Genomic DNA, 23,840 nt, shown 5'->3' with positions numbered 1-23,840 from the left:
ATATTAAGATACTCTAATCTAAAATTCATTTTACAGGTGAAGAAATTTAGGTATAGAGTTCCCAAATGTCTTAGTGATAGTGCTGAAACCCAATCTCAAATTCTGATTTGTGGTCTATTGTTCTTTTCATTATACCATCCAGGACATTTGTGGTGGAAGTTAAATACTAGTCTGATCAAAGATATCTGGAGATGAATTTGGAAAACCATGTAGGAAGTTGTCTGGGTCTGAGTTGATAAGGGCTTAGAACAGAGCAATGGAAATGGAAAGGAAGATATAGATATGAAGGATGATAAACTGTGAGGCAAAGTGTATAGTCACTTCACGCACCTGTCTGACTAGCAAGGCTTTTGTTCACTGGGTTTATGTTAATCCTTTATAATAGTAGCATTTAAGTGTCTACTGAATGCTTGCACATGTATTTTCTAATTTAAATCCTCTTTGAGGTAGGCATTCCTATTTTACAGATGAGGAAATTGACTATCTGAGCAATAGTTTGCCCAAGATCTTATAGTATGTAAGTGGTAGAATCATGGTTCCAAAACCTATGCTTTTTAAAATTTTTTTAAAAGATTGGCACCTGAGCTAACAACTGTTGCCAATCTTCTTTTTTTCTTTTTCTCCCCAAATCCCCCCAGTACATAGTTGTATATTTTAGTTGTGGGTCCTTCTAGTTGTGGCATCTGGGACGCCACCTCAACATGGCCTAACGAGCAGTGCCATGTCTGCGCCCAGGATCCAAACCTTGGGCCGCTGAAGCGGAGTGTGTAAACATAACCAAGTGGCCACGGGGCTGACCCCCCTGCCTTTTTTTTTTGAGGAAAATTAGCTCTGAGCTAACATCTGCTGCCAATCCTCCTCTTTTTACTGAGCAAGATTGGCCCTGAGCTAACATCCGTGCTTGTCTTCCTCTACTTTATATTCGGGATGCCTACCACAGCATGGCTTGCCAAGTGGTGCCATGTCCGTACCCGGGATCTGAACCAGCGACCCCCGGGCCGCTGAAGCAGAATGTGTGCACTTAACCGCTGCGCCACTGGGCTGGCCCCCAAAACCTATGCTTTTAATCAGTATGCTGTAATAGACCTAAACTCTATGTGGTGTCTCACTTCTGTCTTCCCCAAAACCTATGCTTTTAATCAGTATGCTGTAATAGACCTAAACTCTATGTGGTGTCTCACTTCTGTCTTCTGTAGAGATATGGTGGTGAGAAATACATGTACTACAGAATTGAGATATATGCTAGTTATTCTGGCCAAAAAAATCGGAGATAGCTTTGAATGCAATATATTTTCTTAGGGCACTTGAGGTTGTCATGTGTATTCTTCATCATTAATATAAATTTACTAGAAGCTTGAGGCTAGACTGAATGGTTAAGACCCTTGACCACATTTTAGGGATGATTGGTAATTGATCTCTAGGGAAAAAGAGCATAGTGTAACTTCTGTCTCCTAATTTCCTCCCTTTTCTTATACTTTATATTTCTCCCTTATGCCATTTTTAATATTCCACCTTGTATGACTTGTGTTTATTTGTCTCTTAACCTTCATTAGACTATAGACTCTTAAATGATAATAATTGCTACGCCTTTGTGTGTTCTTTTGGTTTCCTTTCATATGTTTTTTTGTTCTGCATATGTTTATTGAATCCTTAAGTCTTAAGAGTTCAAGGACGGATAAGATACAGTCTCTGCCCTCCAATATTCGTGTCTAATGGGGAGACATGTAACAAATAACTGTAATGCAGTGTAATGATGCCATAATTGTGAAGTTAAAGGTACAGTGGGGGTTTAATAGAGAATTGAACAACTTAGAATTTCACCTTATTTCTTGAATGATTTAACAAGTGACAAATCTCAGGTTGTGAGAATAAGGAAGCAAGCAACTGCATCACATCTACCTAACTATACTTGTTGCAGTTATATGGCATCTCCTCATTCTTCCATAAGAAACATTTGTATTTTTGTTAAAATTTTTTTTTAAATCTTTTTTTTTTTAATTTTTCCCTGCCTTATCTCCCCAAACCCCCCCTGTATGCAGTTGTATATCTTAGTTGCAGGTCCTTCTAGTTGTGGGATGTGGGACGCCACCTCAACGTGGCCTGACGAGCGGTGCCATGTCCGTGCCCAGGATCCGAACCCTGGGCCGCCACAGTGGAGCGCACAAACTTAACCACTCAGCCACGGAGCCGGCCCCAAACATTTGTATTTTAAAGTGGGACCAAATGTGAACATGATAAAAACACAAAGTAAAAAGTGTGTTTTATAAGAAATATTTTATTAAAGAAAAAAGCTAAAAAAGGAAATACTAATTTAAAATGGCTACCAAAATTTGAAATAATGGGATTATACATTTAGAAAAGAGAACAAACAAAATAATATTATCTTTTGTGTATAAATGTGGCTTATTAGTTTTAAATTCAGTCTGCTCTCACTGAGTCTTTCCAAACCTGTGAAGGAGACAGCTACCAAATAAGAGTTAGAAAGAAAATCCAGTGGGAGCTCAGGAGGAGGGAGCAAAGAACATAGGCTCTGGAGTAGCAGGTGCAAGCTCAGGTGCCCGTTGGGGCCAGGCAGTAACATACACAATTGAAGCCCACCGAGGGTGAGACTGTAGGAAGTCGTGTGAGCTGGGCCATGTCTAGAGAGGAGTAACCACCACTCAGGCAGCTCCTGCTCATTGTTGCCGTGTAGGAATATAGTCTCACATGTTGCCAGAGCTTCTGAATTTTTAAAAAGAAACCAGAAATCCAGATATTTTGATGAAATTTCCTAATTGATAAATGTTGGCTTGAAGTTTAAAATAATCTGGGATAAACAAGCATATGCAAGGCCTGTATTTGACCCACAGGTTACCACGTTTGAAATTTGACCTGGGTTTAGATTTGAGCTTTGAAACTAGTAAGCAGTGTGACCTTGCCTATACCCTCAGTATACTCATATTTTAAAAAAATTTGGGGATTGTTTCGGGAATTAAACACGATGGAGTATAAGTTTTATACTTGTATAGTGTCTCATTTTCCTCTCCAGTATGTAGAGTGGGAGATAATGCTGCTTAATAGATTGAGAAACTTAAGCGTTTGTCCATGGTCACGTCATTAAGGATAGGAGCTATGTTTATAGCACTAGTTTTCTGACCTCTACTCCAGTGCTTTTTCCACTAGACTTATGGTTCTCAAAGTTTAGTTAGCAGCAGACTCACCCTGGGTGCTTGTTAAAAATGTAGATTCCCAGCCAGCACAACTCAGCAGGTTTGGAGTGGGGTTCAGGAAGTTACTTTTTTTTTTGCTGAGGAAGATTTGCCCTGAGCTAACATCTGTTGCCAATCTTCCTCTTTTTTTGGGTATGTGAGCTGCTGTGACAGCATGGCCACTGACAAGTGGTGTAGGTCCGTGCCCAGGAGCTGAACCCAGGCCACTCAAGCAGGGCATGCTGAACTTAGCCACTAGGACACTGGGTCTGGCCCAGGAAATTATATTTTAAACAAACTCCCCAAGTAATTTGTTCTGGACAATACGAATAAAATAGGCTTCTAAGAAAATTACCTTCATTATAGCAAATAGGGTAGACAGTTGGTTCTTTTACTCATCCAAAATGTGTTATTAGTGATTTTTGGTCTGAACTGGTATAATGCTATTTATTTTTCTTCATAGCGTTAGCCTGGTTTACATTGTTTTCTACCTTATTACTTATGGCCTTCTTTCCCCAGGGTAATTTGCATGACTAAAATGAAACTGGTTTATGTAGAAACTAGTTTGTTTCTTAATAAAGTAGAGTGTCCAAGAAACTTTTTAAGTGAGCAATGTAGCATATATAGTGTTAGTGATTTCTTTGTAAGTAGAGTGGTCCAATCAGGTGGAAATAGTAGTTGAAAAGATAAAAATTCACTGGTTAACCAGTATTCAATAAATAAGAACTAAGAGGAGACAAAAATGCTTTCAAAGCTATGTGGAATCATAGACTTTAGAACTAGAAAATTTCTAGAGCCCTGAGATCTCTGGGCTCTTAGCAGAGACTCCAAAGGAAATAAAAGGGATTTTGAGTAGTTTCAGTCTTCTTGACTTTTTTTTTTTTTTTTGAGGAAGATTAGCCCTGAGCTAACTACTGCCAATCCTTCTCATTTTTCTGAGGAAGACTGCGCTGAGCTAACATCCGTGCCCATCTTCCTCTATTTTATATGTGGGACACCTACCACAGCACAGCTTTTGCCAAGCGGTGCCATGTCCACACCCGGGATCCGAACTGGCGAACCCCGGGCCACTGAGAAGTGGAACATGCGCACTTAAGCGCTGCACCACTGGGCCGGCCCTTTCTTGACTTTCTGAATTTACTCTCACCTTCTGCATGGACTTCATCTGTTAGAAATTTGACACACCATGGATTAATATCTTGCTATTCAGTACACAGACATAGGTGCTAGTGTCTTCTTTCAGGTGATGGCAATAGTGAAATAGTAAGCATTTTGACAGTGTTTAATTCTGTTTTGCTAGGCTAAATTTATTTTCTCAGGTGATTTGTACTATGTGTTTAATTTGAAGAAGGTCTTGCTACATTATACTTGATTCTTTTGGCTTGGATTTAATATTTGTGTAACGTTGCTTTTCAAACACAATAGTCACTCATTTTGTTAATGGAATGATAGATGGGTATGATTTTTGGATAATACTTCGGTTATTGGTCTGGATAATAATTTTCTCTGTATGTAAATAGGGTTGTTTCACTATCAACATTAGAATTTATCACAGCTTCTGTTTTAGAGTTTCATTTTAAGATATTTAGTTTTGGAAGTGCCAATTTGGGAATGAAAGGAAAGATGAATTGATTTTTTTATTTGCTGAAGCCTTAAGGAGATGACTGGGTTAGAGTTTAACAGTGTCCCATCTATAGTTAAAATTTATGGTTTACAAAGCATCTTCTGTTTGTTATCTCTTTTGATCTGCATGCCAGTCCTGAAAGTGAGGATAATATCTCCATTTTGCAGGGGAGGCTGCTGAGACTCAGGCTCTGATTGTCAAAAGTGACACAAATGTTTAGAAATTATCTCTTATTGGAGAACTGAGATTTGTAGCCAACTCTTTTAGGGACTACCTAGAAAAGTATAGAAAGAAAATAATTAAAGATGACTTGGGTAAGGGGTTAATGTGGAGTGTAAATGAGGAGCAGTTTAAATGAGGCTGGAAAGTCTTTTTGGGTTGTAGAGTGATCCTGGAATAGTAAAAAATTCTCAGTGTAGTTGTGGAAAACTTAACCAGTAAATAGTAAGAGTATACAACTCTAATTAAAGATATTGGATTGTTGGGTTTTTTTTTTTTTAAGATTTTATTTTTTTCCTTTTTCTCCCCAAAGCCGCCGGAACATAGTTGTATGTTTTTTAGTTGTGGGTCCTTCTAGTTGTGGCATGTGGGACGCCGCCTCAGCATGGCTTGATGAGTCATGCCATGTCTGCGCCCAGGATCCAAACCAGCAAAACCCTGGGCCGCCGATGCTGAGTGCACAAACCCAACCACTCAGCCACGGGGCTGGCCCCAGGATTGTTGGATTATTACAATAGCATAGGACTGGCTACTATCTACATAACTCCCCAAACATTTTCTACTCAAATAGTTTCTACTCTTCAAACTTAAGAATTGAAGTAAAGCTTAGAGATCATTAAGTCTATCTAATACCGTTAAATATTTGATGCTTGCTTCCTTTTGACTGCTAATAAGTGATGATAGATAAAACAAATTGAACAAACCTCTAATGAACAGTAATGCAAAATTCAAATATATCTTTATAATAGCTTACATACTTTTTGATTTGGAGACTTGTATAATATAGCCATATGTTCTATTGATAAAATAATTCCTTGATTAGAAGACAGTTAAGCCATCAGTATCTTGTGGCGTTAAGCAGAAAGCACCATGATGACTAAACATTTACACTTGAGCAAGTTTGAGATCCACTATGAACATGTTCATTCTCTTGAGTCAACAAATGCTTTCTAATTAAATGCCACTCTTTCCCAGATACCATGTCAGTTATTCAGGATACAAACATAAGTAAAACTAGGCATGAACGTATTCCCCAACTGTGTTTTTTAACTCTTTTGTTTTTTCCCTCTCCTCCTAAGCCTCATAGTTTAGATTATTTTACCCTGATGCTGTATTTATTAAATTGGTTTTCCCATTTAAAAAATAAATTGATCTTATCGTAGCATCATGGTTAGCATGAGACAGCCTTCAGTGAGTTGTTATTATTTTAGCTAAACAGTCTTATCTGGAGTAAAAGTGTGATTTCCTTTGGGTGACTTTTTTCTTTTTAATTGAAAGTACCTCCTGAATTCCCTTTATTACCTCTCCTGAGGACTTGTGTATCTCATGTTATCCCTGGATGAGATATTCTTTCCAGGCTTAACGTTCTGATTCTCTAACACTTTTACTAAAGCCTTTTTAAAAAAGCCCCATCTCTGTCCCTGTTTATTAGTATACTTGTTATATGATTAAAATTGAACAATTTTATCCTAGAAAACCAGTTCTGGTACTTTGGAAAGATGGAGATATGGAGATTCCTTTAGGTCACAGTTAAACTTCTGTGCCCTTAGAAGACACTTGTATTTGAAAATCAAATTAATCTGGTTGTTATGTAGATCACTAAACAGGCTATAACAAAAATATAGTTAGTTTTTGTTGTACTGAAGAACTTGAATTCTGTTTTGAGTAGGAAGTCTTTTTTTTTAAGCTTTTGAAACTCTATATAGAGAATAATTAATGGGCTTAATGTTTCCAGACAAGTAACATATGTCATGTTACAGTTAGAAAGAAAAAATATCTAAATGATGCTGAAAGTAATCATTGTTTTTATGCTACTGTGAGAAATTTGCAAAAGTGAAGCTTTGATTTGGAAGTAAATGTACCATTTTTTTACTCAATAAGTGATTCTGAAAGTTGTATGTAATCACTGTTTTAATTGTATTTAAACACACTAACATAGCTAACTATAGAGTCCTGTTTTGAATGGTTTAGAAAATCAGAGAATAGTCACCATGCTAATTTTGTATTATTCTTGATTTTCACATATGCGTTTGAGTTCTTAAATAAGAAATAGATTTAAAGATGTTAGGTCAGGTTCTTAGCCTTTATCAGTTTAGTGGCCTTTTGGACGTAGATTTGTGACTTTTTAATGGCTCTAATATTTACTTATGCTTTATCAGGATCAGTCTTTAAAAACTATTTTAAATGTTTTTAAAAGACAGCTTCAGACGTTTTTAAGCTTTTTGAACCATATATACATTGGCTCCATCAATGTTCTGTGTGGGCCCCCCCCGCCTCCGCCCATGCCAGAAGTTTAAATTGGTAAGATTATTTTGCCTAGTTATAGGTAATTCATGGGGTGTAGGACTTTGTTTTGAACAGTGCCATATGCCCAGTGCCTTCAGCAGTGCCTGGTATGTAGTAACAACTCAATAAATATTTGTTGCTGAATGAATCTCAATAAGGGGAGAGACAGCAGACATAAATTGTGTGTTCTTACATCTGTTGACTGTCCAACCAGAGTTTTAATCACTTCAGAAGCTTCATCATTTCTAACTTATTTCTACAGGAAAGGCATGTGTCTTCTGTTTCTGGGGTGTGGCTGATACCAAATTATGGTTGTCCTTTAATAGCTTCCTCTCAATTGTTCTGCTCCCGTAGTTTGTGTCTTTAAAAATAGTGTTTCTCAAAAAAAAAAAAAAGGAATATTTCTCTACAGTCCAATTCTTTGGGCCAGTTTTATGGATTGATGTATCCTTAACTGTTTTAAAATCAAAACTGACTCATGAGGGATTGTTCTCAGAAACAGAGCTGTAGGCAGTCAATGGATTTTTGTATTTGGCCTCCTTCTCTCTTCACTTATAGTAAGTCATAATACCTTAACATCTTACAAGAGATGTGTATGTGAACATTTTAGCACTTTTGTCACTATACAAGTAAAACTACCTTTTAAAATATAGAAAGTACAATTCTTTTGGTTAATATTAGAAATATCATTTACCATTTTTTTCTCTCATTTTAAAAAATTTTTATTGAAGTGTAATTGACATACAACTTAGATTAGTTTTAGTTGTACAACATAATGATTTGATATTTGTATGTATATTTAAAGTTTTGACTTAGAAAATATGAGTATCAGTTTTTTTTCCATTACATAAATACATTGGTATTGGCACATTTTCAATTTGGTATTGTTTCTTTCCCTTCTCCAGTTGGTCAGATCACAGTCGTAGTATCTATAGATCTTTGGCTGAGGAGGGCAATTTCTTCTAAGGAAAGTATTTAGTGTTCTGGTTGAAGTTACCTCCTTTGAGTGAAATAAACAACAAAATGTTCTTAATTTAATAGATTTTAAGAAATATTTGCCCCGTTTAAAAGAAAGCAAGAAATAGGGAACCTGGGTTTAGTTCAATTTATTTTTTAAAAAGTTGAATGTTCTAGAGACTATCATATTAGCAAACATTCTGTTGCTACCTGTCTTTTAAAAATTCATCACTACGTGTTGTTATTCACGTATTCCACAGTAATGTTCTTTATAATAGGATTTATCAGTGATCACAAATGAATAAATTGAGGGGTTTTGTTTTGCTTTTTTTGAAATACTGCAACCCCCTCCTGTGTGTATTGTTCAGTGTCTTTTCCTACTGGGATTTTTCCTCGGTCTGGAGCCTCTTTAAAAATGGAAAGAAATTACTGTTTGACCTGGGCAGTAATATCACCTTCCAATTGTTTTTAAAACCAGATTCATTGTTTTCTATGAGTTACCTCTGAGGGGACTAAATGTAAATGTGACAGCCCTTTTGATGCCTCTTTCTCTGGAGTTTCTGGTCTCCTTCAAAGCTTGACTTTGTTGTGTGCAGAAAGAACGATGTTTTTGGTCCAGGGGAGACTTCATTAAAAGGAAACAAAATTCTAGGAAAAGCTACTTCAAGAGTTTTATTTATTCGTAACAAATCTCAGTTGCACATAAGTTTTCCAAGCACTGAAGATCTAAAGTTACTTTCCAGACCTTTTACTTATTATATTTTTTTAGCAAGGTCTTGATGATCCTCTCCCATCTCCCCAAATCCTCTTAGGGTTCTTTTAGTAAAGCAAATGACTTCATCACTGTCCATTTGATCTGACTGTCTTTGATATTATTTCTTTAAGGAAAAGTCCCACCTTGGGTCCTCAATACTGATTTCCCAGAATGAAAAGTTAAATGAGAGTTTGGAAGCTAGAGCTAGTTCTTTCTCTAAACTAACACCTGCCCCCACCCACTGCGTTATTTTAGAAGAGATTGTTCATGTTCTCAAGTAGCAGTACAGAAATCTCACAGCCAGTATGAAAACAACTGCTGTAGCACAAAGTGTCCTTCCTCTGTCCCCAGCTGAAATTGGGGGAGGGACAAAGCCCAATTGTTACTTTACCCATCCCGCCTGCCTGCTAGAAGGCCTATTTCCTATCCTAATGGTTTCTGCCTAACAAATGGTGTTTCTTTTTTACAGCGTTATGATCCTGGACTTGTTGTGGTGATGGTAAACTTAGCAGTGGTAATTTTTTATTTTCAGACTGAATTACTCCTTTTGTCATCAGTGCACCAATATGTTAGGCTTACTTTCTCTGTTGTAGCCTTCATCCTTCTGCTTGGTCTTTTTCATTTTCCTTTCCTTTCCTTATGCAACTTGTCTGATCCTTGTTCATTAAAGGGTAATGTTAAGAAGGGATGTATCTGTTTGTGTTAGAACTGCCAAAAAAAAAAAAAATCAGATAAAACACTAAATTTTAATACTGTCAAAAACTTGATTTCCCCACAATGTAATGGGCACTAGCACTTGCTACTGCAATTTATAAATAAATTAAAACAAACTTTGACTGCCTTAGAAGGCAAAAGTACTAATGCAGAGTTTGTAAACAGGGGTTTACAGAGGTAATGAATTTGTACCAAAACTTTCTTGATTCTTTCAAAACCAATTTTGACAGACCAAAAAAGATACCAAAAACAAACAAAAAAGTGAATTTCTTTGACATTTCAATTCTTTCATTGGACCATTTGTTTTTACCAGTAAATCCCTGATTGAGACGTTATGAAAGTGATATTGCACCTAGGAAGTCATTTTTATAACCTGTCTTTAATTTGGTCCTTTTGCTAAAGATTGCAGTCACTGCTTATTTATTATACCATTGGGCATGAGGCAGTAATGCATTTTCATTTTGTTGAACTGGCAGTCTTTGATAGTATGTAAAAGAAGGCTGTATTTTTGAACTTTTTTCCCTTTTTTTCTGGCATGAGATGTTCTTTATGTACTTAAACATTTTTTTCGCTATGATAATTATTCCTAATTATCTCCTTATTTATTGTTTAAAAATGATAGTGGAATATTGATGATAAGTAGTTAAACGTCTGAATTTGCTTTTCATTACTTTTTAAAGACAAAAATAGAGCAAATGGATACAAGTGGTTGCTGATCACTTTGAAAACAGTTTCCTTTTTTTCCCTCCAGGACCAAACGTAGTCATGATCATGGCATTTTATTTTTTTTTTTAATTTGGTTTTGGTAATACTTCAGATTTAGTCTGACAAAACTCAACTTTTAGCCCAAAGGTATAATATATATGTGTGTATAATAAAACAAAACAAAAAACAATTGTTTACACCAGCCTGAGTGAAGTGATGAGGGAAGTAAACATTGTGTTTTTTCACTAAAGGTGTACAGCGGATAAGGTAAGTCCTCTTTCAGTGGGCTTACATCACAATAAACAGCGCAAGTTGTGATGTAAAACAGCTGTGGTAGTAAAGTGCTTGTCTGCCCCATTTTGCTTTGTTTGGCTGGTTATGAGTGGATTAAAATACATTTAAAAAAATCTCCAGCATAGATCAATTAGTTTAAAGTCAATTTTCTTCGCAACCAGTCCTTTTCACAGCTTACCAGTTGCCACAGCCAGTGTTAAATCCACTCTGGAAAACGAGACCCCAGAGCACCAGTTTAAAAATGAAACGATTCTTTGTCCCCTAAGGGCAACTAACTGTTGCTTTTTACTTAATTTTTCTCAGCCCTATTTAGCCTCTTTTGAAAACAAAGTATTAAGCATACTGAGTTGCAATTATACAGTTTTTCTGTATCATAATTTTGAAACTGTGCTTTCTCAATTTAAGCATGTCAGTTGAGATAATTATTACCAATTTTAAAAGTGTGTGTGGGAGGATGTCAGTGGACAGTAAGAGTTAAGTGATTCTTGATGGAAAGTTATTTGGGGGTCTTTTTAAGAAGTCATTTCTAAAGTTTTTGATTTTAAACTTCCTGGTGCCATTGCTTAGAAGTGCTTTGCATTACTTATTTATTTAGTTTTGCCATAGTAATCTGGAATTATTCCCAACTGGAAGTTCAACCAAGGTAGTTAGTGGGCTTAAACTGGGAGAGGTAGGTTTGGTTGTAAGCTGTGAGAATGGCTTGTGTTTGGTTCACTGTAGCTTTCTGGTCTCTGCACTCCAAGGCAAGATCTCTAACCACCCAAACCCAGTGTGTAAAGTGAGCTGTTGGCTTAGCTTTGCATCTTACCTTGATTATGTGTTCCTGTTACAGGAAGAACAGATCCCATTCCGATTGTTGTCAAGTATGATGTCATGGGCATGGGTCGCATGGAAATGGAGGTAAATTGATCTCATTAGCTCATTTATTTTATGAAATACTTAAATTGATATTAATTCCCAATTCAGATGCAAAGGCAAAATACACTTTATTAGATAGAATGTAGTTTTAATATTTTTCTTTGGAAATTTAAAAATATATTTTACAATCTCATTTAGTGCTCCCTTTGAGGCAGGTAGGTAGGCAAATAATGCCCCTCTCTTTTTTTTTTTTTTTGTGAGGAAAATTAGCCCTGAGCTAACATCTGCCACCAATCCTCCTCTTTTTTTGCTGAGGGAGACTGGCCCTGAGCTAACGTCCATGCCCATCTTCCTCCACTTTATATGTGGGATGCCTGCCACAGCATGGCTTGCCAAACAGTGCCATGTCCGCACCCGGGATCCGAACCGGCAAACCCTGGGCCACCGAATCAGAACGTGCGCACTTAACCGCTGTGCCACTGGGCCGGCCCCAATAATGCCCCTCTTTTAACAGGGGCATAAAGAAGGTGAGTGGTTTCCCCAGGGTTATGCCACAAGGCAAGATCAGACTGGAGTCCAGACCCAGGTGCTCATTTCAGTAGGCAGTGTTGCTCAATTCTTAAAATATTTACTGTGGTAGAAGCTTTGTCCCTGTAGAGATGTGTACAGCTGTCATCTGTGACACTTTCTTTTCATTGCTTAAAATCTTTTCTCCATTTACTCTTAATTCTTTGGCATTGAACATTGAAGTGAATTCTGTTATCATCAACAAATGTGCCTGTTGGGAACCACCACCATGAAAGGATTAATGAACCATTTTGCATGCTGTTTTCTCTATGGGGTGACAATAAAGCAAGAGGTAGCTGAGCAAATTGCGAAGTTTTTTATTTTCATACAATACTGTGGTTATGCAAATAACTGTTTATAGCTAATTGGGGGTACTTTAGGAATTAAGCCTAATTATATCTATTTTTTATTAAGCTTGATTATGCTGAAGATGCTACCGAACGGCGCCGTGTCCTAGAAGTGGAAAAAGAAGACACAGAAGAATTGAGACAGAAGTACAAGGTACTTGAATGAAACTGTTCTTCTGTGTGGGGTGCTCACACTGAAAGAGATACTCAGTTTTGGTGAAAAGGATCTCTGTTGATGACAGCATTTGTTTTACATTTGGTGGTGATTAGTAGCAGACCTCAGATTTCTGTTACCTTCCTGTTTATTGCCTCTGTAAAAACTATAGAGATAATAATACCAACTTCATAAATCTCTTGGCAAGATGGCATTAATGGTTGAAAACACAGTGCCTGGTACACAGTAAGTAGTAGTAGCAGTAAAAATTGTTGAGAGTCCTTTGAGAGCTTGATACCTGTTAATAACCCTTTTCTTTTTTAATGGATGAAGTATTTTAAGAATAACAAACAATTGATAACTTCAGTATTTTCCTTTTTAAGGGACTAGTTTTACAAAACTGCAACTTAGAACATAAGTTAGCTTTCAGAAAGACTGACCAAGGAACATGCCTTTCAAGATATTGTAGTTTTTGTAATCTTTACCATAAAATAAGTAAATTTGAAGATAAGAAACAAACTTAGTTATCATAAGATTATCATACAGAAACTGATTCTGGTCATGATACTTAAGGTGGAAAGAGAGAAAATGAATTTATTTTTAAAAATCTCTTTTACCATAAAAAATATATAAAGGAGAAACTGACAGATCTACAAGGAGACATGTTCTGTCCACCACAACAGTGGGAGACTTTCATACACCTCTCTCAGTAATAGAAGAAGTGAAGGAAAAAGTTGGTAGGGATATTTAGAAGATTTGAACAACACAATTCACAAATTTCACTAATGGTTATATAAAGCTGCACACCCAATCACTTTGAAAATAAAAAAATCCAAACATAAATGGAACATTTATTTAAACAAAATCTTTTACAATATCCTGTGTCATAACATATCAACAAATTTCAAAGAACTGAAATCAAGTTATCAAGCCACAAAGCAGTCAATTTATTAAAAATGATAATAGAAAAACCCCTCTGTTTCGAAATTAAGAAATACATTTTTACATAACTTATCAGTAAAAGAAGAAATCACAGTGGTAATTAGAAAATATTTTGGACTGAAAGGTAAAAATACTACATATCAAAACTTGTAGGATAAGCTAAAGTAATATGATATTTGATAGCAAATACATATCCTTAAATGCTTATGTTAGGAAAAAAGAAAGGCAGGAAATAAACAAAGTAAACAGTCCTCTCAGGAAATTAGAAAAAGACTAGCAAAATAAATCCAAAGAATGCAAAAGGAAAGAAGTAATGAGGATAGGATAATAAAGATAGGAACAGAAACGAACAAAACAAAACATACAACAAAGCCTAAAGGTACTTCTTTGATGTCCTTGTGGTGATGTTAAGAACATGGAAAACCAATATCAATCATGAAAAAAGAGGACATTATTGCAGATGCAGCAGGCTCCAAAGATAGACATATTATGAATAACTTTATACCATTGAATGCAAAAATTAGGTTTAAGTGGACAAATTCCTAAAAACTATAACTTGCTAAAATAGACTAAAAAAAAAAAGTAGAAAACTTCAGTAATCCTATAACTATTATATAAATTGAATCTGTAGTAAAAAACCTTTCCTTAAGCCTGAATAACTTCATTAGTGAGTTCTAATAAAATTCATAAAAGAAATAACTTCAGTCTTAACCAGCAATTTCTAATCCTCCAGAGAATTAAAAATGAAGAAAAGCTCCCAGCTCATTTAATGAAAGACTGGTACCACCTTGATGCTAAATCCTGACAGGGACAGTATGAGAAGAATAATTATATGAAACTCAGATTTATAACACAAATGGAAATCTTAAAACACTATCAAACACCAGAACCAATTTGGGGTATATCATGACCAAGTTATCCCAGGAATGCAGGCTTGATTTAATGTCGGAAATAAATTTTTGTAGTCAACAACATTAAAAGAGTAAAGGGAAAAAAAAATAGCATCTAAATAGATGTAAAAAAGAAAAAAGAAAAAAAAGCATTATATAAAATTCAGGGGGCTGGCCCAGTGGCACAGTGGTTAAGTTCGCATGTTTTGATTCTCGGCAGCCCCGGGTTTGCCGGTTTGGATCGCGGGTACAGACATGGCACCGCTTGGCAAAAGCCATGCTGTGGTAGGTGTCCCACATATAAAGTAGAGGAAGATGGGCATAGATGTCAGCTCAGGGCCAGTCTTCCTCAGCAAAAAGAGGAATATTGGCAGTAGTTAGCTCAGGGCTAATCATTCTAAAAAAAAAAAAAAAAAATTCGGTAGTTGTTCATGATGAAAAGCCTTGTCCAGCTTGGTAAAGAAAAGATCTTCCTTAACCAGATAGACTGCCTACAAAAACCATATAGGAGACATCATACTTAACATTGAAAAGTTGAACACTCTCCTTTTGAGATGGGGAGATGTAACAAGGATGCCTGCCGTCATTGTTTATATTAAATATTGTGCAGGAGGTCCTAAGCACAGTGAGGTAGACAGGCAGAAACAAATAAGTAAATAGATATGAGAGATGAAAGGAAGAGACAAAACTGTTTTTGTTTGCAAGTAGATTATGTGCATAGAAATCCAAAAGAATTTACAGAAAAGTTACACAGATTAACAACAGAGTTTAGCAGGATGCCAGATACAATATCATAAATTAAAATTTGTCTATCTATATATCAAAAACAGAGTTAGAAAATGAAGATTACAGAAATGTCACCATTGTTAAAAGAAAAAAAATTTATGAAACACCTAGGAGTAAATCTAATGAGATATGAAAGACTTATGGCAAAAACTCTAAAACATTATTGAGAGTCATTAAAGGACAATGAATAAAAAGTGAGATTTTAAAAAATGTTTTGTTCATGAATTACAAGACTCAATATTGTAAAGTTATTGGTTTTTCTCAAATTTTTCTATATATTCAAAGCAATCAAGTCAAAATGCCAATGGGATTTTGTATGGAATTTGATAAGCTGTTTCCAAAATTTATGTGGAAGTGTAAGGGGCCAAAAATAAGTATTAGATAGAAAGACTTGCTCTACCAGCTATCAACACTTATTATGAAGCTATGGTAATTAAGACAGTGTGATATGGGCACAAGGATAGACTGATGGAACAGAAAAGAGAGCCCAGTCACAGACCCTTAAATATTTGGCCACTTGCTAAAACAAAGATGGTATTGCAGATAAGGAGGGAAAAGAATGAACTTTTCAGTAAAAGGTTCTGAGACAATTGGTTATCCATGTGGGAAATAATGGATTTGGACCACCTACCTTATACTATACAATAATCAGCTGCAGGAATATTAAAGATTTAGATGTAAAAGGAAAAAATCCTAAAGCTTTTAGAAGGTAGTATAGAGGATTCTCTCTTCCAGCTGTACCTAACTTACCATTTACTTATTTTCCATTTCAGTGGTATTTCCCCCAATATTTTAGAACAAAAATTGTTGAGCATATGGAAAACTTGAAAGAACTGTACAGTGAATAGCCATATACCTACCACCTATATTCCACAATTAACATTTATAAATACTGTTCTATTACATATCAATGACTTTTTAAAAAACAGCTGTATTGAGAATCAGTGTCTTTTTTAAATTCTTAAAATATGATTCTTTTTCCAATTTGCCTTTTTGTTTTTTAATAATGCCCTGCTTTTGCCTTTTGGTTATTATTTCTACCTTTTTTCTTTATAAGCATTCTAAATGTTCTTACTTTATAATTTCTTTCAAATCTTATGTTATCTGTAGTATTTGATATGTGCTTTTATAGTTTGTTGCTTCTCTTGACTTTCACAGTGGTTTGTCTCCTTGTGGTTTGCAGTTTTGATTGTCATCTCATCCTCTTTTAGAAGTTTCTTATATCCTGGATTTTAGAGGGAGTCCTTATGGGGCAGTTCCATTTGTGCCTTTACTAGAGCCTTGGGTCTTTAACTGAAGACCTGTGAACTTCATAAGGACTGGTTCTAAAATGTTAATACCTAAGCTAAGGGTTCCTGCTGTCAGTGGAAAGTGTAAATTCTTTAGGTTCACCAATGACTCTGGTCTGAAATTCCAACCCCTTAAACATAACCCTTTCCATTTACACCCTGATAGAGGTGAGTTTCTTGATGCTTTCAAGGGGCAGCAGTAACGATAGAGTGCAGCTTTTATAATCCCTATTTCAAGGGTGGAGACAACCTTTCCTATCTCAGAGCTTTTTGCAGGGAGATTTTAGTTACCTTCAAGGTCCTGAGGCTTCATCTTCAGGCACCTAGGGATTGCCCCATCTTGTTGATCTCAGCTGTATGTTAATTTTTTTGTCTTGTTTTATCCAGAATTATAATACGGTGAAATCTCCCTCTTCCTTCCTTTCCTTTTTTCCTTTCTTATTCTCTTTCTTTCTTTCCCTTTTTTTGGTGAGGAAGATTGGCCGTGAGCTAACATCTGTTGCCAGTCTTCCTCTTCTGGCTTGAGGAAGATTGGCCCTGAGCTAACAGCTGTGCCAGTCTTCCTCTATTTTAGGTGGGATGCCACCACAGCTTGGCTTGATGAGAGGTGCTAGGTCCATGCCTGGGATTTGAACCTGCGAACCATGGACCACCAAAGCAGAGTGAACGAACTTAACCACTACACCACCAGGCCAGCCCCTTATTGTCTCTCTTTATGCACTCTTCAGCCTATTCAGATTGGCTTTAGGACTTTTCACAGAACCACTTTATTCAAGGCCACAAAGCACTTCTATTTGGTAAATCCAATAGACCTTTTAGAATTCTTATTTTGGGGCCGGCCCTGTGGCACAGCTGTTAAGTTTGCATGTTCTGCTTCTCAGCAGCCCAGGGTTCGCTGGTTTGGATCCCAGGTGCAGACATAGCACCACTTGGCAAAAGCCATGCTGTGGCAGGCATCTCATGTATAAAACAGAGGAAGATGGGCATGGATGTTAGCTCAGGGCCAGTCTTCCTCAGCAAAGAGAGGAAGATTGGCAGTAGTTAGCTCAGGGCTAATCTTCCCCCCAAAAAAGTAAATAAAATAAAATAAAATTCTTATTTTATTCCATATTCTGTTTCTCACCAGCGTTCAATACAATTGACCACTCTTTTTCTCTTGCTTTTGAAGTTTTTTTTTTTAAAGATTGGCACCTGAGCTAACATCTGTTGCCAATCTTCTTTTTTTTGTTTTTCCCTTCGTCTCCTCAAAGCCCCCCACGACATAGTTGTATATTCTAGTTCTAGGTCCTTGTGGTTGTGCTATGTGGGATGCCACCTCAGCATGGCTTGATGAGTGGTGCCAAGTCCGTGCCTGGGATCTGAACTGGCGAAACCTTGGACCACTGAAGTGGAGCTCACGAACTTAACCACTTGGCCATGGGGCTGGCCCCATGAAGATTTTATACTTTCCTATATTCCTCCTTTCTGTCTCTCTTCCTGCTTCTATATGGATTCCTTTTTTGCCTCCTTCTCTTCTGCCTGAACTTTAGAGGTTAAGAGTTCTTCAGGTTCAGACCTCGGCCCTCTTTTTCTGTCTAAACACTGTCCTTAGGCACGGAATGATCATGCTACTGTATTTCATCATCTTTCGCATGGTTGGTTTTTATCCTTTAGGTCTTAGCTTACACATTACCTCGTTAGAAACCTTCGCTGGGGCCAGCCCCGTGGCTGAGTGGTTACGTTTGCACACTCTGCTCTGGCAGCCCAGGGTTTCGTAGGTTCAGATCCTGGGCGTGGACCTAGCACTGCTCATCAAGCCATGTTGAGGTGGCATCCCACATGCCACAACTAGAAGGACCCACAACTAAGAATAGACACAACTATGTACTGGAGGGCTTTGGGGAGAGGAAGGAAAAATAAAATCTTTAAGAAAAAAAAGAAAGAAACCTTCTCTAACTACCCAGTTTAAATAAATCCTCCACTCTGCCTTATTCTCTTGCAGTACTCTTTTATAATTTATAATTATAAGTTTTTGTTTACTTGTTTATAACTGAAAGGGTCTTGAGGAAAAAGACACTGTATCTATTTGTCTGCCAATACATATACTGCATCCAGCATAAGCCTGGCACGTATGTATTCAAGAGATGTGAGTTAAATAAATAAATAATAGGAAATAATAGGAAAAGCCAGATTTATTTGTCAGAGATACAAATACTGTTGGAAATAACATTTTGAAAAATACGTTCTTATTGTTTTTCAAGTAGAAGCTACACTATTGAATAAATAATAAATAAATGAAGTAGCTGAGTAATTCACAGCCTCATAAGATTATCGTTGTATTTTGAGGCCCTTTCTCCTCCCCTTCTTCTCTCCCAAGAAATTATTTTTCACTTGAACCCTTTGTGGTAGGTAGAGCAAGAATTACTTATCCCCATTTTATTGATCAGAGTGTTTACTCAGAAATCTTGCCATCTCTGTACTATTTGTGAAGCCCTTTCCCTTCATGCTGTCACTCCTTTATTTGACTGCAGTTTTTCTTCACCTTCACATGACCCTGGAACCTTGACTTTAGTAACTTAGATCCCCCCTTAATTTGTCCTCCTCAGGCACCATGGATTGTTGTTCATTTCTCTCAACACTTTGATTCCAACTTCTATTCTTCCTAATTCTTTTGTCGTACCTATTCACCAAAAGCCGATCCCCAGTCAGTACAAATACTTGCATTCTTCATTTCTACATCTTTACTGTGGTGCAGTGTGGGACTGGTGCCAACTCACTGGGCCCTCAGAACTTCAAGTAATCCTTTCATATGTCATCTCCCTCTTAGTCCCCTCAGCTGTCATTCTCAAACATTGGTTCTCAGGCCCTCATCTTCCCTCAACCATGCTGTCCTCCACCTTTCCTTACTCCTAGTAGAAAACTTAAAGAAAATTTGGACCATCAGGTGGGAGTGCCTTCATCTACCTATAATATACTCCATCAAACTTGGGTTCATCAGCTCCTGTCCTTAAATATTTCTCTGTTGTTTCACCATCTGTCAAATGATAATTCTTACCTATATCTGGATTTTGGATCCTAGCTTGTCTTGTCCAGGACCTTATACCTTTTTGCTATATTGGTAATCTTGCTCTTTACTCATTCTTTTCCTATCACCAGTAAACATACCTACACATTATGGGGAAAAGAAACACTAAAACTAAAAAAGAAAACTTTACTCTGTTGACTCTTACTCTCCATAGCTACCATCTACTCTTTTTACTCGTCTTTAGAACCAAAATTTTTTTTAATTCAGAATTTTTTTAGTTGAGGTCATAATAGTTTATAACATTGTGAAATTTCAGTTGTACGTTATTATTTGTCAGTCACCAGATATATGTGACCCTTTACCCCTTATGCCCACCCCTCACCCACTTTCCCATCTCGTAACCACTTACCTGTTCTCTGTGTCCCTGTGTTTATCTTCCACATGAGTGAAATCATATGGTGTTTGTCTTTCTCTGTCTGGCTTATTTCACTTAACATCATACCCTCAAGGTCCATCCATGTTGTTGCAAATAGAACGATTTTATCTTTTTCTTATGGCTGAGTAGTGTTCCATTGTCTGTGTACCACATCTCTATCCATTCATCAGTGGATGGGCACTTGGGTTGCTTCCACGTCTTGGCTGTTGTGAATAATGCTGCAATGAATGTAGGGGTGTATAGTCTCTTTGTATTGTTGATTTCAAGTTCTTTGGATAAATACCCAGTAGTGGGATAGCTGGGTTGTGTGGTATTTCTATTTTTAATTTTTTGAGAAATCTCCCTACTCTTTTTCATAGTGGCTGCACCAGTTTGCGTTCCTACCAGCAGTGTATGAGGGTTGCCTCTTCTCTACATCCTCTCCAACATTCATTGTTTTTTTGTCTTGGTAATTATAACCATTCTAATAGGTGTAAGGTGATATCTCATCATAGTTTTTTTGGTTTTTTTCCTTTCTTTCTTTTTCTCCCCAAATCCCCCCAGTACGTAGTTGTGTATTCTTTTAGTTGTGGGTCCTTCTAGTTGTGGCATGTGGGATGCCACCTCAACGTGACGTGATGAGCGGTACCATGTCTGCACCCAGGATCCAAACTGGCAAAACCCTGGGCCACCAAAGCGGAGCATGCGAACTTAACCACTCAGCCATGGGGCCAGCACCTCATCATAGTTTTGATTTGTGATAATAATAATAATAATTAGTGATGTTGGACACTTTTACATGTGCCTGTTGGCCATCTGTATATCTTCTTTGGAAAAATGTTCATATCCTCTGCCCATCTTTTGATTGGGTGGTTTGTTTTTTTGTTGTTGAGTTGTATGAGTTTTTTATATATTTTGGAGATTAACCCCTTGTTGGATATATGATTTGCAAATATTTTCTCCCGTTTGGTGGGTTGTCTTTTTTATTTGCTCATGGTTTTCTTTGCCTTGCAGAAGCTCTTTAGTCTGATGAAGTCCCATTTGTTTTTCTTTTGTATCCCTTGCCTGAGTAGACATGGTGTTCAAAAAGATACTTCTAAGACCGATAGAGAGTGTACTGCCTATATTTTCTTCTAAGAGTTTTATGGTTTCACCTCTTACCTTCAGGTTTTTAATCCATTTTGAGTTAATTTTTGTGTATGGTGAAAGATAACAGTCAACTTTCATTCTTTTGCATGTGACTGTTCAGTTTTCCCAACACCATTTATTGAAGAGACTTTCCTTTCTCCGTTGTATGTTCCTGGCTCCTTTGTCGAAGATTAGCTGTCCATAGATGTGTGGTTTTATTTCTGGGCTTTCAGTTCTATTCTCTTGATCTGTATGTCTCTTTTTGTACTAGGACCATGCTGTTTTGATGACTATAGCTTTGTAGTATATTTTGAAGCCCGGGATTGTGATGCTTCCAGCTTTGTTTTTTTTTTCTCAGGATTGCTTTAGCTATTCATGGTCTTTTGTTGCCCCATATGAATCAGGATTCTTTTAGAACCAAAATTCTTTTTTTTCTCTTTAAAGATTGGCACCTGAGCTAACATCTGTTGCCAGTTTTATTTTTTTCTTCTTCTCCCTGCAGCCCCCCAGTACATAGTTGTATATTGTAGTTGTGGGTCCTTCTGGTTGTGGCATGTCGGACGCTGCCTCAGCATGGCCTGATGGGTGGTACCATGTCCACATCCAGCATCTGAACCTGCGAAACCCGGGGCCACCGAAGCGGAGTGCATGAGCTTAACCCCACAGTCATGGGGCCAGCCCCAGAACCAAAATTCTTTTTTTTTTCCTCCTGCTTTCTTTTTTTCTCCCCAAATCCCCCCAGTACATAGTTGTATATTCTAGTTGTGAGTTCTAGTTGTGGCATGTGTGAGGCCGCCTCAACATGGCCTAATGAGGGGTGCCATGTCCGCACCCAGGATCTGAACCCTGGGCCGCCGAAGCGGAGGTGCGCCCACTTCACCACTCGGCCCCAGGGCCAGCTCCTAGAACCAAAATTCTTAGAGTAGTCACCACACTCACTGCCTCCTTTTCATCACCTTCCATTCTTTTATTTTTTTAATTTTCACTTTTATGAAAGTTATACTTGTACATAGTTTTAAAGCCAAATAGCTCTACTAGGCTTTTAACAGAAAAAACTAAAACTCCAGTCCCATTTTGTCACCTTTAGTATTTTCTTAAATGTTGATACACTATTTAAAAAATATGTGTAAAATATAAAGAATAACTCCAAACACTTGCGTGTCTTCTCAGTTTAAGAAAAAGAACATTATCAGTAACTTTATGATCCCATTCCAGTTTTTCCTGCTTCAGAGATAAGCACTATCCTGAATTTTGTGTTTATCATTCCTTTGCGTTTTTTCCGGTAGAGTTTTGATGTTATTGAGATAGACGTCACATAGCATAAAATTCCCCATTTTACAGTATACAGTTCAGTGACTTAGCATATTCACAGTGTTGTGCAGCCATCACCACTAATTCCAGAACATTTACATCACCCCACAAAGAAACTCTGTATCCTTTAGCACTCATCTTCATTCCCCCCCTTCCCCTGGCAACCACTTTCTGTATCTCTACTTTCTGTCTTTACAGATTTGCCTATTCTGGTCATTTCATATAAATTGAATCATTCAATGTGTGGCTGTTTGTATCTGACTTCTTTACTTAGCATAATGAACAAGGTTCATCCATGTTAATAACATGTATCAGTACTTCGTTCCCTTTTATGGCCGAGTAATACTACATTGTATGAATATACTGCAGTTTGTTTAATCATTCATCAATTAATGGACATTTAGGTTATTTCCACTCTGTGGCTATTATGAATAATGCTACTATGAACATCTTGTAGAAGTTTTTGTGTGAATGTATTTTTCAGTTCTCTTGGGTATATGCCTAGGAATGGAATTGTTGGTCATGTGGTAACTGTATGTTTAACTTTTTGGGGAACTGCCAGACTCTTACAAAGCGGCTGCACCATTTTACATTCCCACCAGCAGTGTATGAGAGTTTCAATTTCTCTACAAGGTCACCAACACTTGTTGTTTTCTATCTTTTTTATTATGGCCATCCTAATGGGTATAAAGTGGTATCTTACTGTGATTTTGATTTGCTTTTCCCTAATGACTAATGGTGTTGAGCATCTTTTCTTGTGTTTATTGGCCATTTGGATATGATCTTTGGAGAGATGTCTGTTCAGATCTTTTCCTCATTCTTTAATTGGGCTGTCCTTTTGTTGAGTTATGAAAATTCTTTATGAATTCTGGACATGAGACCCTTGTTAGACGTTATTTGTAAATATTTTCTCCCATTTTTTGATTGTCTTTTCACTTGACAATGTCCTTTGGTGCACAAAGTTTTAAAATTTATTGAAGTTTGTTTTATCATTGTTTCTTTTGGTGCTTGTGCTTTTTTTTTTTTTTTTTTTTTTTAAGATTGGCACCTGGGCCAACAACTGTTGCCAATCTTTTTTTTTTTTTTTCTGCTTTATCTCCCCAAACCCCCCCCGTACACAGTTGTATATCTTAGTTGCACGTCCTTCTAGTTGTGGGATGTGGGACGCCGCCTCAACGTGGCCTCATGAGCGGTGCCATGTCCACACCCAGGATCCGAACCCTGGGCCGCCGAAGCGGAGCGCACGAGCTTAACCACTCGGCCACAGAGCGGCCCCGGTGCTTGTGCTTTTGATGTCATATTTAAGAATCTGTTGCCTAGTCCAAGGCCATGAAAATTTAGACATACGTTTTCTTTTAAGAGTTTTGTAGTTTTAGCTGTTACATTTAGGTCTTTGATCTATTTTGAA

At 37.1% G+C, this 23,840-nt stretch overlaps 1 protein-coding gene across 8 annotated transcripts in view; it reads left to right on the top strand.

The window, feature by feature from the left end:
- GPATCH8 (G-patch domain containing 8) overlaps positions 1-23,840 on the top strand; it is a 102,255-nt gene that overhangs the window by 44,670 nt on the left and 33,745 nt on the right. For 4 of the 8 annotated variants that reach the window (XM_046674900.1, XM_046674901.1, XM_046674906.1 and 1 more), the window contains 2 exons: positions 11,574-11,641; positions 12,581-12,667. In XM_046674900.1, coding sequence (XP_046530856.1) covers positions 11,574-11,641; positions 12,581-12,667 — 155 coding nt within the window. Of the gene's footprint in view, positions 1-3,421; positions 3,426-9,497; positions 9,543-11,573; positions 11,642-12,580; positions 12,668-23,840 lie in introns of all 8 variants that reach the window. The other 4 variants (XM_046674902.1, XM_046674904.1, XM_046674905.1 and 1 more) reach the window with 2 other exon arrangements.

The sequence above is a fragment of the Equus quagga genome, chromosome 11 (assembly GCF_021613505.1).
Source record: "Equus quagga isolate Etosha38 chromosome 11, UCLA_HA_Equagga_1.0, whole genome shotgun sequence".
Lineage (NCBI taxonomy): Eukaryota > Metazoa > Chordata > Mammalia > Perissodactyla > Equidae > Equus > Equus quagga.
This window is presented reverse-complemented; position numbering and strand designations above follow the sequence as displayed.